The sequence below is a fragment of the Herpailurus yagouaroundi genome, unplaced genomic scaffold, assembly GCF_014898765.1.
Source record: "Herpailurus yagouaroundi ecotype Mexico unplaced genomic scaffold, PumYag 29, whole genome shotgun sequence".
Lineage (NCBI taxonomy): Eukaryota > Metazoa > Chordata > Mammalia > Carnivora > Felidae > Herpailurus > Herpailurus yagouaroundi.
The window spans coordinates 67,286,250-67,302,677 of NW_024412377.1; the positions used below are offsets into that span (position 1 = coordinate 67,286,250).

The 16,428-nt window shown below is 38.8% G+C and overlaps 1 protein-coding gene across 10 annotated transcripts in view; it reads right to left on the reverse strand.

Moving 5' to 3' along the window:
• Positions 1–731: 731 nt before the first annotated feature.
• APC (APC regulator of Wnt signaling pathway) overlaps positions 732–16,428 on the reverse strand; it is a 150,194-nt gene continuing 134,497 nt past the window's right edge. For 4 of the 10 annotated variants that reach the window (XM_040446747.1, XM_040446760.1, XM_040446757.1 and 1 more), the window contains 5 exons: positions 15,839–15,978; positions 15,206–15,283; positions 14,049–14,165; positions 11,280–11,494; positions 1,938–9,544 (listed from right to left, as the gene is read on the reverse strand). In XM_040446747.1, coding sequence (XP_040302681.1) covers positions 2,962–9,544; positions 11,280–11,494; positions 14,049–14,165; positions 15,206–15,283; positions 15,839–15,978 — 7,133 coding nt within the window. In that variant the 3' untranslated portion in view covers positions 1,938–2,961. Of the gene's footprint in view, positions 9,545–11,279; positions 11,495–14,048; positions 14,166–15,205; positions 15,284–15,838; positions 15,979–16,428 lie in introns of all 10 variants that reach the window. The other 6 variants (XM_040446703.1, XM_040446761.1, XM_040446740.1 and 3 more) reach the window with 2 other exon arrangements.

The window sequence follows — 16,428 nt, forward strand, 5'->3', positions numbered from 1 at the left end:
TTCATGTCTGCTAAATTTGTCTATTATTGGGAGTGGAGATGGACGGGCTATATCAGATTTTATAGCTTAGCATTCATGACTAAAGCAGGGGAAAGTTTATTTGTTGGAATACTTTGTCAGATTAAAAGGTCCGGTTGAGAGGAATAGCTAGAACTGAAGGCAATCACTCAAGGAGCCTTATCGTAACTTAGTCACTTGATCTCCAAGTATGGTTCCCAGACCAGCAGCATCAAGCAACACCTGACCCCTTCTTAGAATCGCAAATTCTTGGGCCCTGTTCAGAATGAGCCATTTCGGGGTGTGGCTCTGCTGAGTCTTAATAAGCACTTCTGGTGACTCAGATGCAGTCCAGTTTGAAACCCACCGCCTTGGGAGTTGTTTGCTGCCGTGGGAAGCTAGATGGGGCACTGCCCCCTGCTTCTCTCAACAGGTATCATAACTCTTACTCTCTACACTGCACTGTTACCATTTTCAACAAGCATATACTGGGGCCATCTGGCCTGCTATCAGTTATGGCAGCACACTGCAAACTTCTAGAAGTAGAATTGAAGGTTGCCCCTTATCCTAATTCAGAGCTTTGGTTCAAACTGAAGAGTCTCATATAGCAACTTTTTCCTCCACAGGCAATGTCGATTGACAGGACCATCTGACAGTAGGTGTTGCTTACAGTACTTCCTGAGCTTTCTGGCAGGTGGAAGACATTTTTTTTTTTTCGTTCCCAGCATTGATAGTTTTTTTTTTTTTTAATTTTTCTTCCTTGAAAAAGGCAATTTTATTCTAATCGATTTACATCCCATCTCTTTCCATAAAAGTACTTGAAGTGCTCATAAAAACTGGCATGCAGTAGTTCAGAAAAATAGAAAATCAGGACTAAAAGAGCAAGGAAATATGACCTATATGTGCGTATCCCTGTTGGAGAAGGCAGCCTTTGAAAAATACATCAACTATTATTATTATTCACAAACGATCGATTCATTTAGATAAAATGACAAAAATTTAAATGTAGATATATTCCAAAGATCAGTAAATTGAAGTGTTTGCAAAGTGGTACAGTGGAAAGAGTATGGGCTTTAAAGGATTTACTGGCATTGATAAACACATGTAAGGGGTACATAACCACATGTGATTTCAGGGGCATCAAGCAGATGTGCTTACTCCTTCTCAACCACTTTTCCCAGTATCCCCACTGTACCTAAATATCTTTTCTCTTCCCCCAAAGCAGAATGCATGAATTTTATCACTAAAAGTAAATTTTCATTTATTCAGTATGTGAGCATTTATCATTTTCACCCTCTGATCATTCAGGACAAATTCTGGGAAGATAAAATATGTTAATATGTGTATTAGTTATCTTCCTTCATGAAGGAGGCTCTCCCTGCTCTGTGAAGAAGGGGGCAATGGCACATGTACCCCATAACTCTACCCACCAGAAACAGTATTCCTTAACAGGCAGAGGTTTTTAAATTGTCTTTTGAATCTCATAGTGGTGTTAAACCTTTGAAGTTCCCTGTGATTTGCATTTTCTGAGCATGGCAAAATGCTGATTACAATCAGCTGCTGGAATTTTGCCCCAACATATAGGGTGATAAAAAGTGTTCATTCCAGACCCAGTAGCAACAGAGGGTAGATGAAGGGACAAGACAGTTACACTGCAAGACAGGCATGGAAGAGACTACTTATACCTAAGAATAATCAATAAAGTTTTCAAGTAAAGAGACTATTAAGAAAAAAGAAATACTCTATGTGGGCCTATTATGTTCAACATCCAGTCCTGTGCTAGGTAGTGCACATTGCTATTCCACGAATCTGTTTTAAATCAACCCCAGTGGAGTAAGAAAAAATATTAAACACCAGGAGTGCTAAGCTAATCTCATATAAGAATAATAAGTTTCAGGAATGGTTAAGTGCCAATGCATGGAATGGTTAAATGTCAACAGTTAGCTTCAATTGTTTTTATTACAGTAAGAGGAATTTTACTCTTAATGCATAGAATTTGAAGAAAAAATTTATATAAGCTTTTAAAAGAGGCCTTTTTAACAATTATTAATTAATACAAACATGAAATAAGACCCTTCAAACAAATACCAATTTCAGTAACAGTTTACATACAGCAATAATTTATTCTGAAATGTTCATTTAGTTTCTGTTGAGACACGATTCATGTCTCATTAATAAAAGAGCAGCCATCTCACCTCAAATACCAGAATATACAACAAGTTACAGCATAGCAAAATTCTACCTACTTTCAGATAAAATCTAGTTCAGGTAAAATAGTTTCATTCAATGTTTTACAGTTACACAGATTTTTTGATTTTTTTGTTTGTTTTGAGCACAAAATAGTGTAAATTGTTACACTGTAGCTATCTATATGCACATAATTTGACCACAGAACTGTTAATCATTACTTCTGAAATTGAACCGTCAGTTTCACTCATGCAGTAAAGCAAAGCAGGCTGGGTAAACTTGTTCATCGGGAACCATATTACTGTGAATTTCACAGCCACATGATTAATTATAATGTTAGGTGGATTCACAAGGACTAAAACAGAATGGTTTTTTGCATAAATACCAATTTCTCCCTGATGTAAGTTTAGTCAGTTTATAATCTAGAAATGATTGAGAACAGCAATATATCATATCCTCTATCTGTAGTGTTCATTATTTTAAGACAAGCAATAATTAAAGTATGATGGGATGGGATGCTACTTAAATACATGTAAAACATACTGTACAAATATACTTGGCTTTACCATTTTTTTCCTAACTATCAAGAGTGCCTCCCAAAATATGACCAGTGAAGACAAAGTATACTATCAAATATGGCTTCCAGAACAAAAACTCTCTAACAATCAAACCTATTTACAAAATTTTTCAGTCTTTTAAAGTTTCATCTGAAACAAGATTTCTACATAGCAGTTGTAATTAACACATAATTTTCTTAGTTTCATCATTCCAGCTCTTTTAAACAGATGTCACAAGGTAAGACCCAGAATGGCGCTTAGGACTTTGAGCTCCACTGGATTCTGTGCTGTCAGTTTTTGAATCTCGTTTCTTCGTGTTGTTGTTCACTGGTGTCGGGATCTGAGATGGCCGAGCTGAAGTGCTATCTGCGCTGCTTTTCCTAGGGCTTGGATTGTAGTTAAACGGAGTCACTCTGGCAGCAACAGTCCCACTAGGTGAACTGTGCTTGCTTGAACTGCTAGAACTGAAAGGGGTACGCTCAGCTATGGAACTTTCATTAGTCTCTGACACAGGGACAGGGTTACTTTGTCCCGGTTTAGCCTCAGTTCCTTTTTGGTCTGGGGCATCTACCTGAATAAAGGAGTTCAGGCGGTTTTCCAAACCCATGGTGCGTATGGGAGCACTGCCGTTACCCACATTTTGTTTTCCCTGATTATCTTTTGAATCTTTAGCGTTTGGATTTCCCTTTTCTGAAACAGTGTCAATCACAGGGGGAGTATTTCCTGTTGGGGATCTTCCAGATCTAGGGTTGTTGATGGGACAGTCCTCAATTCTCACCCAAACATCCTCTGTTTTAGAAACAGCAGGTGCCATTTGATAAATCAGAGTCTTTGATTCAGCACCATTTGCAGCACCTGAGGAAGTGGTCTGAGAGGTACTATTTGTGGGAGAAATCTCATTTTCTTTTATTTTTCTCCATGTTCCTTTTGTGGATACTTGGTTTTCTTTAGTTTGTTTGGTTCCTGAAATCGAGTTCACATGTTTTTCATCTTCACTTTTTGCTTTTTCACTGGATTCTGATGAAGCAGAAAGAATTGAGGATGAACTTCCAGTTCTTCTCCAAGTGCTTACTCGTGGAAGGGAGGATGAATGTTTGCTGTGCTCACGTTTCCAGGTTCCTGACCTATTAATTGGAAGTCTAGAAGGACTTTCAGAATGGGAGCGTGCTATATCATGGCGCTTTGCTGGTCTTCCATCATTATACTCTATGGTAGGACTGAGATTAGGTGGGAGTTTTCGCCATCCACCAGACTGAACAGATGAATGTGTGGACAGAGACATATCAGGAAGGGAAGGACTTAAAACTGGAGTCTGTGCCTGGGACCTAGTGGGAGAATCTGGTCTAGAAGATGGAGAAAGAGATTCAAATGAAGCAGATTCCTCCAATTTTCTCCTTAGGGTTGGGCTTGGAGCTTCTTTGATGAAAGTTGACTGGCGTACTAATACGGGTCTCTCTGACCTATCAGATTCACTTCCACTTGATTTAGTTGAGGACATTCTAGAAAGTTCTACCTTTTTATTGGATCCATTCCCATTATTCATCTGATTTAGTCCTTTGGAGGCAGACTCACTTCTTGGGATACTGCTGCCATTCTTGGATAAACCCGTTTGCTTGGTAAGGTTCTGCTGGCTCATCTGTCTGCCTGGAGATGTGTATGACATCTTTCCAGAACCTGAGGACTTAGTTGAAGCAGTACTAGGGGATGAAGTCCTTGGCAACTGGGATAATTTATTAGGAGGGCTTATTCCATTTCGACCAGGAGAAATTGAGTTCCGCCCCGGAGACTGCATGGGTCTACTTAATGGTTGTTGGGCAGGTCTTGAAGGAGTGGAATCTCTAGATCCTGATCTAGAAGACCCTTTATTTGCTCCAGCTGGTTGGGATGTCTGCCTGGTAACAGGGCTTAATTCTGACTTCACAGATGGCTTGGTTCCTCTAGGAGAAGTGGTGGCTGGCTGACCTTCACTAGGGCTTTTGGAGGCTGGAGTCTTAAGGGGTGGGCCTTTTTTAGAAACCGGACTTGTACTTGAAGAGCTATTTCGAACTCCTGGAATATGAATCATTGTCCTGCCCCGAGAGATTGAAGGCATGTTTGTTTGAAGAGGCTGTTTTATTTGGCTTGAAATTTCTGAATTAGAACGAACTTTTCCGGTAATTAAACTTCTATAAACTTTTTTTCCTCCTTTGATTCCTTTATTTTCAGATTCTATCTTTTTAGTTTCCAATGTACTCTTCTCCCCAGGTTTTAGAATTCGTGGGCCCTTATTACTTGTAAAGGGTTTTTCCTCTTGATCAGGTGTAAGATGAAATGGTGATCCCAGGGAGATCCCTGATTTCAGTGAAAGGATGGAGTCTGAGTCAGATGATGCCTGTCTAGATAAACATGCAGCAGCAGCAGCTTGATGTAAACTACTTACTATGGAATTTGCACCTTCCTGAATAGCTTTCCAATCAAAATTTTCTGAATCTGGGGATAAACCATGTTCTGAATCTGGTCTCTGTATATCTTTCAAATCAAGTGTCAAATCTTCTGCCAATATGCCACTCATATTTCTGGGACTATGCTTTTCATTATCACCCTTGAGTCTTGAAGGCTTTTTCTTTTTTGGCATTGCAGAACTTATACATTCCTGCAACAGGTCATCTTCAGAATCAATACTAAGAGAACTGAGAGAACTATTTCGTGAGAAACAAACAGGGGTATCTTCAACATGAAATGATTTAGGAGCATAACCTGATGCCTGAGGTTTACTGGGTTCTCCCTGTGAGTCAGGGGCCTCTGTCTCTTTGACAGGTTCACCTTCTTTGTTATTGTTGTTTTCTTGATCAATGTCACTAAGAGAACTTAAAGAGGAATTTCGAGAAAAGCACACCGGAGTATTTTCAATAGCAAAATTTTGTAATTTCTCATCAGTTGCTGCTCCCCTGTCTGGTATGTCTTTGGATGACTGTGGAAAAGTGGATTGCTTCTGCAGCATGGGTTTAGACTGACCTCGATTTATTGGATGTTTTGTAACAGCTTGTGTCTTATTAGCTGATTGTTGGCTAGAGGTTAGTTCTGTGTGGCTGGTAACTTTAGCTTCTGATTCTTTATTTTCTTTCCCCTTTCTTAATTCAGCCTTTTCTCTAGAAAGGTCAACATCATCATCATCAAAATCTAGAGAACTCAAAGAATCATTTCGTGAAAAACAGTATGGAGTTCCTTCAATGGGAGTGTAATGATGAGGTGAATCAAAAGTAAAACTTCCTCTGACTCGATCTTCATTATTTGGTAGCTTATCATTGAAGTCCTTGGAATTATTTTTCAAGTTCTGTTTCTTTGAATCTTTGTTGTCTGAGAAAGTTCTTTCAGCATTTAAATTATTTTTTGAGTCTGTGTTTTTTCTTACACGTGTCCTATATTCAGTATTTTGTGGTATAGGTTTTACTGGTGAAGTAGGTTTCTTTTTCTTACCATCTAACTGATTTTTGTTAGCTCCAGATGAAGACATAGATGCTTGTTGGACCTGGTCCATTATCTTCTTCACACGGAAAGGCTTGTGACTTTTTCCTTTGGGCATAGCAGAGTTAATGCATTCTGCAAGAATATCACCTTCTTCTGTTTTATTGTCATCCAGTTCAGATATAGTTGCAGATGGGGTTTTTACTCTTTGAGCCTCATCTGTACTTCTGCCTTCTGTAGGAATGGTATCTCGTTTTTCAAATTCACCGGACTGTGCTCCTGCTCTAACCCCTTCTCCAGCAGCTAACTCATTTGGAGGAGATTCTATTGTTAGATCACTTAAAGATGTAGCTGTGGAAAAGTTTATAGGTGTCCCTTCTACACAATACACCCGTGGCATATCATCTCCTGGTGTAAAACTAACATGTTTTTGTGCCTGTAACCTGTTTTGTGATGGAAGAAGTTTATACACAGGGAGCTGACTTGGTTTCCTTGCCACAGGTGGAGGTAATTTTGGAGCAGTCTGGGCTGGTTTTTTGGCTTTACGTGAAGATTTTGTTGGCATGGCAGAAATAATACATTCTTCTAATATTTCAATATCATCATCATCTGAGTCATCTAACAGATCTTTTTCAGAATCAGTAGGTTTTTCTGCTTCTTTTACCTGGCTTTCATTTGCTTCTTCAGGCTGCTCAGATTCAGTTTCATTCCCATTGTCATTTTCCTGAACTGGAGGCATTATTCTTAATTCCACATCTTTCTGTATAAATGGCTCATCGAGGCTCAGAGCACTCAGGCTAGATGAACAAGAAAATCCATCTGGAGTACTTTCTGTGGCAAAATGTAAGAGAGTATCAGCATCTGGAAGCACCTGGACTCTCTGTACTGCAGCATTTACAGCAGCTTGCTTCGGTCCACTCTCTCTCTTTTCCGCAGTAGGGGCTTTGTTTTTAGGTACCTCTCGCTTACTCTGAACTGTCTGAGGAGGAGGAGGAGGAGGAGGGGTTTTACTTCTGCTTGGTGGCATGGTTTGTCCAGGGCTATCTGGAAGGTCACTGGGGCTTATAATGCCACTTACCATTCCACTGCAGGGTTCACTCTGAACGGAGCTGGCAATCGAACGACTCTCAAAACTATCAAGTGAACTGACAGAAGTGCATCTGCTAAACATGAGTGGAGTCTCCTGAACGTAGTGCTCTGGTGGACTTTTAGGTGTCTGAGCACCACTTTTTGATGGAGATTTAGCCCCTGAAGAAAATTCAACAGCTTTATGCCTGGTCGATTCTGCAGATAAACCAGAAGCCTGAAGTCTGCTGGATTTGGTTCTAATGTGCTGTGACACTGTTGGAACTTCACTCACAGACTCTTCTGTTGATCTAGTCCCACTGTTTTCTTTTATTTCTGCTATTTGTAGAGTATTAGCAGAATCTGTTTCCTGTGTTGTCTGATCACATCCTATTTCATCTTCGGCCGATGACAAAGATGATAGTGAACTGCAACGTGAGAAACATATTGGAGTATCCTCTACACAGTAAGTCTGTATTGTTTCTTGGTTGATAGAGGGAACTTTGCAGGAGGTGGCTTTTGGGGTCTGACCATTTCTGCTTTGTGTGGAACTTGGATGGTGCTGATTCTGCCTCTTGGCATTAGATGAAGGTGTGGATGTATTCTCACTGCTTGAAGAGATGTGTTCAGTTTTAGTGCTTTGTCCAGATGAACTCTTTGAGAATGAAAATGGTGGTTTCTGTGAGGCAGGAATGTCTGTGGCATATTTTAAACTATAATCGATAGGTTGATCCACATGATGTTTCTCTTCATTATACTTTATGCTATAATTTGTTGGTCTCTCTTCTTCTTCATGCTGCTCTTCCTCGGAGTAACGTTCACTATAGTTGGTTGGCTTATCATCTTCATAGTCATCTTCCTGACACAAAGACTGGTTTACATTTTGATTAATTCCATGATTGGAACTTACTCGATTTGTTTCTGAACCATTGGCTCCTCTTGACCTATATGGGGAAACACATTCCTGCTGTCCAAAATGTGGCTGAAACTTGAGATGTTTATCATCAGTGCTCTCAGTATATACGGGGTAAGTTGTGCTTTGACTTCTTGATTGTCTTTGCTCACTCTGTTTTATTTCATCTTCTATTATATGTTTGGGTCTTGCCCATCTTTCATTCTGTGAAGGGCTTTGCCTTCCGGAGTTCAACTGCTCATCTGAGTATTTAAGACTATAATTTATTGGTGTATCTAGTTCTCCATCATTATCATCCATATGATTTGCGCTGTGTATTTTATGGGCTAGATCAGCTGGATACTGACCATAGCTGCAAAATTTACTTTCATCATCTTCAGAATAGGATTCAATGGAAGGCTTCATCTGACCTCTTTTACCATAACCATCACTACTACTGACACTATTTAAACTATCATTTGAAGATCTCTTATATTCCAATTTGGCATAAGGCATAGGACATGTCCTATTTGAATTTTCTGACTTAGTGAAGTTGTAAGTGTTTGCATGTGTGTGGGCAGTGGAGCTTCTTCTTAGTGCATTCCTCTCATCTGTCCCACAATGTAACTCGCCGGTAGACCCAGAACTTCTGTCTTCCTGGGAGGTGTGAATGGCTGATACTTCTTCCATGACTTTGGCAATCTGGGCTGCAGTGGTGGAAATCTGCAAACCTCGCTTTGAAGAAGTGCCTGGATTTTCTGTTGCTGGGTGGTAGTTGCCTAGGCTAATTCCTCGTTCTCTCTCCAAACTTCTATCTTTTTCAGAACGAGAACTGTCTAAACTTCCTCTTGATGAAGAGGAGCTGGGCAACACTGTAGTATTTAAATATGGTGAAAGGACAGTCATGTTTCCAGTATTAAAATTGTCTGATCTATTATCATCATGTCGATTGGTGTCAAAAACATAGTCACCATAAAGATTTGGCTTGTGTCGTTGCTTACTACGATGAGATGCCTTGGGACTTAAATTGTCAATATTGTCAAAAGTTTCTGATAAATGCTGAGCATCTAATTCTGCTTCTAGGGCTTTTTGTTTCCTGACATGAAGAGATGGCAAGCTTGAACCAGGAGACATTATATTGGCATCCTTATACTTTGCAGGTCTATTTGCCATGAGATTCCTTAAAGCTGCAGCGCTTCCCATAGCAATCATTTTGTGCTTTGAATGAATGAGGTTCTTGAGCATGCTGACTGCCCCCATGTCCCATAATGCTTCCTGGTCTTTAGGATTTCTTGCTGAGAGATTCCACAAGGTTCCACATGCATTACTGACTATTGTCAAACTGTGAGATTTCAAGTGTTGTAATAAGGTTTGCAGGCAGTTGTTCTCTCTTAGGATTTGCCTGAAATAAAAAGAAGAGATCCCAAAATTAAGGTAAAAATCTGCTTATTATAACAATAAATAAAAGGTTAGAAAACAAATTTAAATCTAAAGATAACTACTAAAACTGATTAATAGGCATAATAAAACTGCACCAAATTATACTACAAATTTCAAGCATTTCACATCTCCATTTGTTCCTAGTTCATTTAATGTTTATTGTTTAAAAGTACTCATCTGTCAGACTAAAAGAAGTGTTAATTTTAACACATTCTGTATTTCCTATTCTGACCCAATAGACTTTAAAAAAAATTTTTTTTTTAATTTTTTTTTTTCAACGTTTTTTATTTATTTTTGGGACAGAGAGAGACAGAGCATGAACGGGGGAGGGGCAGAGAGAGAGGGAGACACAGAATCGGAAACAGGCTCCAGGCTCCGAGCCATCAGCCCAGAGCCTGACGCGGCGCTCGAACTCACGGACCGTGAGATCGTGACCTGGCTGAAGTCGGACGCTTAACCGACTGCGCCACCCAGGCGCCCCAATAGCCTTTAAAATTTTTGCCTGAGCAGACACATCTGCCTTGTTTATATGGTCATAGAGTTCCCCAATAAATGTATCATGAAATCTTATGCTAAACAGGGACTTTGTGGTAACTTAATCTATGGGTGCCACAGTGTCGACTAATAAGACGTGGTGGAAGACGTGGAAGAATCGATCAATGGATCTTTATATAGTCATAAAACTGTAAGCTTTATGTAAGCTCCTAGGCCGGCAAACTGACATTTTAGAATAACCTCTATGTCCCTGGATTGAGTCTGTGGTACTGCCATCCCCCTTACAAATGTGCTGTCAAACTGTGCACGTAGTTTGTTATTTCTAATGAAAGGTTTTGGAAATTTAAAGGTAACTTTAAAACAAAGGTTGAGAGTCCCAAAGATTAAGAACTTTGGGACTTGAAAGAGCTATAGCTTGTTTAATGCACAGTAAACTGAAGTTTAATGACAGCATGTTCAACTTTAGAGGGCTTTAAAATTGATTGGCAAGGGTGTGCAGTGAGCCTTAACATGACAGTTCTCTCAGCAGTCCAGCAAACAGCTGAGTGCTTACTGAATTTAAGAGGTCTTCTTTGCATAGCAGAAAGGGCTATAAGGCTTGTTAGTCTGTGCATCAAAAACCCAAAGAGAAGATGTTCACATTCTTTACAAGTACTGTTACTAAAAGCACCTCCTGGACTTTCTGAAAATGGGAAGCAATACTGGATAATAAATAAATAAATATGCTGTGAAAGACACCCATATTTTTGTTGACAAAATACAGAGCCTAAGTTCTGAAAATGTGTGCCTTGTATCTCAGATACTTTCTTAGGTTTCACAGCCCTAGTTAGATAAATGGTTGTTGGTTAAATGACATTATAATTATTAAGACACCGTTAGAAAGACATGAACTACTGTGTTCTCTGGATTATACACCTAAGTTTTGTTCTTTATAAACCTTATACTCCTTTATGCCATACTAACATATACAATGAGATTTTGTTCTTTGTAGTATTTGTAACTTTTTTTTCCCTACGTATGGGTTATACCTTTTAAGTGTCATTTATTTACTTGTACACATCTTTGTGATACTATAAACTTTTGTTAGAATAAATACAATTTGGCTTAGAACCTGCACAATTAAACAAAACACTACTTACAACTGGGTCTTTTTAAGGGTAAGAATTCTACACTAATTCATTTAAAAGTAATATAAAACTTACCTGTGGTCCTCATTTGTAGCTATCAAGCTGGACACGTTCCGTAATATTCCACCTCCACTTTCAATAATGGCTAAAGTATTTGTCTGGCTTCGGTAAGTGAGAGTGCCAACCAGAAATGCAAGCGCACCATCTACAGCACATATATCAGCTTTATTCTCAGTGCAATGTGCTGACAAATTCCATAAGGCACTCAATACGCTTTTGAGGGTTGATTCCTATTAAGAAACAGAACATGTGTCATCTAATTAGAGTTGGAATGTGCCTCTTCCAACTTCTGTGTTTATTTCTATTAAGTTGTTAATTTTTTTAATTTAATTTTTTTAAAGAGAGAGAGAAAGTGTGAGCAGGGGACAGGGGCAGAGGAGAGAAAGAGAGAATCCCAAGCAGGCTCCACACTCTGTGCAGAGCCTGACGTGGGGCTTGATCCCCTGACCGTGGGATCATGACCTGAGCAGAAATCAAGAGTTGGACACTCAACCGACTGGGCCACCCCAGCACACCTTGAGTAAGTTGTCATTATTATTGCACAACTCCCCTGCTCCTTGCCCCTCATGGGCAAAGTATTAGGAACTCTTCATTTAGGACAACTTTCATAAAATACCAAATGGAACTTAAGTGATGTCCCCATAGAACAAGCAGAACACAATACTAAACTAATGACCTTTATGAACTTTATTCTATGTGTTTAGATGGTACACACATATCTTGCAAGAGCTCATATTAAATTTTTTAACGCTTATTTACTTTTGAGAGAGAGAGAGACAGAGAAACAGAGTGTGAGCAGGTAAGAGGCAGAGAGAAGGGGACACAGAATCTGAAGCAGGCTCCAGGCTCTGAGTTGACAGCACAGAGCCTGACGCAGGGCTCGAACTCATGGACTGTGAGATCATGACCTGAGCTGAAGTCGGATGCTTTACCGACTAAGTCACCCAGGCAACCCTGACAAGAGCTCATATTAGACTATGAGACGGAATTGGTGTGCATTCTGAAAAGATGACATTTCATGATAACAAAACCCAGAAAAAACCCTCTATATACTGACATGGAAAGATGTTTAAGATTTAATATTAAATAAAAACAGCAAGTTGTATATAACAAACATATCAATGCTCTAAATTTCCTGGTATCTTATTGTAATCCACTGCCAGCCCCAAGCAACTACTGATCTGTTTCTGTCATTATAGATTATAGCATGTGTCAATGGTTCATTAAAAAACATTTTTTTAAATGTTTATTTTTGAGAGAGAGAGTGAGAGAGCACGAGCAGGGGAGGGACAGAGAGAGAAGGAGACACAGAATCTGAAGCAGGCTCTAGGCTCTGAGCTGTCAGCACAGAGCCCAGCGCGGGGCCCGAGAGGTCATGACCTGAGCCAAAGTCGGATGCTTAACCAAATGAGCCACCCAGGTACCCCAATAGTTCATTTTTTAAATAGCCAAATAGTATTCCATTGTGGACATTCCATAACTTCTTTACCCATTCACCTGTTGATATACTTTAGAGTCATGTCCAGTTTTTGGCTATCAAAATTGCTCACAACATCTGTGTTTAAGGTTTTGTGTGAACAGAGGTTGTTTCTCTTTGGTAAACACTTAGAACTTGAATGGCTGGGTTGTATGGTTGGTATATGTTTAACTTTAAAACACTGCCAAATGTTCTTCAAAGTGGTATATACCATTTTACATTCCCACCAGCAGTGTATGAGAATTCCAGCTGCTTAACATCCTAGACAACACTTGGTTAATCTTTTACATTTTAACCAATATAATATATGTAATGGTATCTCACTAGTTTTAATTTATATTTTCCTCAGGACTAATGATGTTGAGTATCTTTTTAAGTGCTTCTTGGCCATTTGTATATGTTCCTCCCTGTAAGAAATACAAGTGTTTTGCTATTTCAAGAGCGTTTTAATGGTATTTTTTATGCAGACCCTAAGTATATTTGAATATTATTGTTATAACCAGTTTTTTAATTGAATACTTTTATTTCTAATTATATTTCAGTTGATTTTCTTGGGTTTTCCTGGTATAATTTCACAAAAATACATACACAAATAAATAAACAAAACCCCCAAATTCTTTATCTTCTCAGAAAAGGACATTTTGAAGAAAAATAATGTAGGCTGTGGGTCCAGGGGGAATGGTTGGGTGAAAGGAAGCCTGCTTAGTCCCAGATTTCAAATTTAAGCTTTTCTTTTTAAATTAGCTTAGTTTATGAAGTAGATATGCCATCTGGTGATATTTCCTTTTGTAAACAAACTATTATTTGAGGAATTCCTTGCCCTTGGGTCTTATCACCTCTTGATAGGGTGACTGTCAAAACTGAGGACTCTGGAGAGCACAGAGTAACACTAACACTACGTACACAGTGATTGTGCACTGGGGATGATTCTTTCCCTTTGCCCCTCTGGGGCACATCTGGTAATATCTGGAGACATTTTTGACTGTCATGACTGAGGGGAAGTGTATTGGTATCTAATGGACAAAGGCCAAATATGCTGCAAAACACCATACAAGGCACAGGTCAGTCCCTTAAAACAAACAATTATCAGGTCCAAGATACCAACAGTGTCAAATCCGAAAAACCCTGATTTACCCTAGGACACTTTGTACAATCTTTTCCATCTTAATACTTTAGTAGGAGTTTAGAGCAGTCTAAGAATAAGAACTGATGAGATAAGCAGGTCACGAATTAAGGAATCTCAGTGATGGGAAAAAGTAACCAAAGATGAAAATCCGAATGAGAATATTAAATGTTTTCAAAGGTACCTTTTTAACTTCCAAAGCACATTCCATTAATGCTTTCACACTTCCAACTTCACGCAATGTCTTTTTACTATTTACATCTGCTCGCCAAGACAAATTCCTCAAAACACTTGCAATAACCTGCAAATGAAATCAATTTTAGAATAATTTGAATATAAAATAATTTATAGTTTTGTTCTCTTTTAGAGTGAGAGAGCAGGAGTGCCAGTGGGTAGAGGGGCGGGAAGGGGGAGGGGGAGGGGAGAGGCAGAGAGGGAGAGAGGGGGAGAGAGGGAGAGAGGGGGAGAGAGAGAGAGAGAGAGAGAGAGAGAGAGAGAGAGAGAGAGAGAATCTTAAGCAGGCTCCATGCTCAGCTCAGAGCCCAACCTGGGGCTTGATCCATGACCCTCAAGAGCCGGGATGTTCAACTAACTGAGCCACCCAGGTGCCTCTATAGTTGTTTTGTTTTTAATGCTTTTTTTTTTTTGGTTTGTTTTTAAAGTTTTTATTTATTTATTTATTTATTTATTTATTTATTTATTTATTTATTTTTATTTTATTTTTTTTTCAATGTATGAAGTTTATTGTCAAATTGGTTTCCATACAACACCCAGTGCTCATCCCAGAAGGTGCCCTCAATACCCATCACCCACCCTCCCCTCCCTCCCACCCCCCATCAACCCTCAGTTTGTTCTCAGTTTTTAAGAGTCTCTTATGCTTTGGCTCTCTTCCACTCTAACCGCTTTTGTTTTTAAAAATATTTATTTTTGAGAGAGAGACAGAATGCAAGTGGGGGAGGGGCAGAGAGAGAGGGAAGACACAGAATCTGAAGTAGGCTCCAGGCTCTGAGCTGTCAGCACAGGGTCCAATGCGGGGCTTGAACCCACAAACTACAAGATCATGACCTGAGCCGAAGTCGGGTGCTTAACCACCTGAGCCACCTAGGCGCCCCTTAATGCTACTGTTAAGAGTAGAAATCTACTAATAAAGAAATTCCTCCTAAATGCTAATATGGTGCCAAAAGGAATTCCTACAATATAATTATTTTCCTTTATTCTGGTATTAATGTAACCATAATTGAAACATGAGACACTAAATATTGAGCCAAAGCTTAAATTAATCTAAATCATGATATTAACCCACAAATACCCCCAAAAAACATTTGTGATTCTAACTAGTACCTGCTGTAAGTCTTCACTTTCAGATTTTAGTTGGGCCACAAGTGCTCTCATGCAGCCTTTCATAGAGCAGAGTGTAGCCTGTAAAATTAGAAATGGAACAGAGGGTCAGTAACAAGGCAAAATGAAGCTGTGCTTTATTTTTGTCTAATAAACTTCAAATCCAGTTTTAATGGTCTCATTTTAATCATCCTAATATTTTACCCATAAAAGATGTAAAACCAGATTACATAAGTCTTTTGCTATCAGTTCTTCTCTTAGTATACTGGAGAAATAAAATGAATAAATGATAAGAAATAATAAGCAAAGGGTTTTAAAGTAAAGTCTCTTATTTGGACGGAACCAATATATGTGTACACTTGCATATGTCATCAGGATTTTCAGAATTTTGCTCTCATTCCTAGGAACAGTATTTTAAATGCAATTACATAAATCCACTACTGTGTTCCATGTTTTGCCTTTGTTTAGGTGTAAGACAACGTAATGAGTAAGAATATGCAGTGGTGTGTGAAGTTCAGGTTTTTTATTAGTGAATGTCTAATGAGGAAAGGAAAAAAAGAAAATTAGTGAAAGGTAGTTTGTATGAAACTAACTCATACCAGAGAGATCTTAAGAAACGGATCTTCTAAAACATACCTTGTTGGCTACATCTCCAAAAGTCAAGTTTGTCAAAGCCATTCCAGCATATCGTCTTAATGTAATACTGTAGTGGTCATTAGTTAGCCCATACATTTCACAATCCACCTGCAATAATTCTGCAATGGCCTGTAGTCCCCCTAATTTCAAAAGGGCAAGAGGAAAAAGACAATAATCTAAAATAAAACAAGTAATACCAAATTTAAAAACTAATTACTAGGAAAAAATCTCAAAGAATGAGAATATATGGTTTAAGTATGTCTTTAGAACTACAAGCTACAAAAACTGTTATAAAGAACTTTTGTGAAATATACTCATAAAGTACAAATGATAATTACTCCATTTTCTGCCAGTTTTCTCCACCCTTCACCCTTTCATTAGTGAAGTGAGCAATTATACTCTATTTACTACACACACACTGTATCTTCTCATTGATGAAGAAGGCTACTTTCTAACACTAGATCTTCCCGCATGAAGGCAGAAAAAGGTAACTTATTTTTATTATTAGAACTTTACAAACATTCTTCAATGTTATACACTATGACCTAATTAATGTTTTTGGTTTGCCAAAGAATTATCCTTAGGAATCC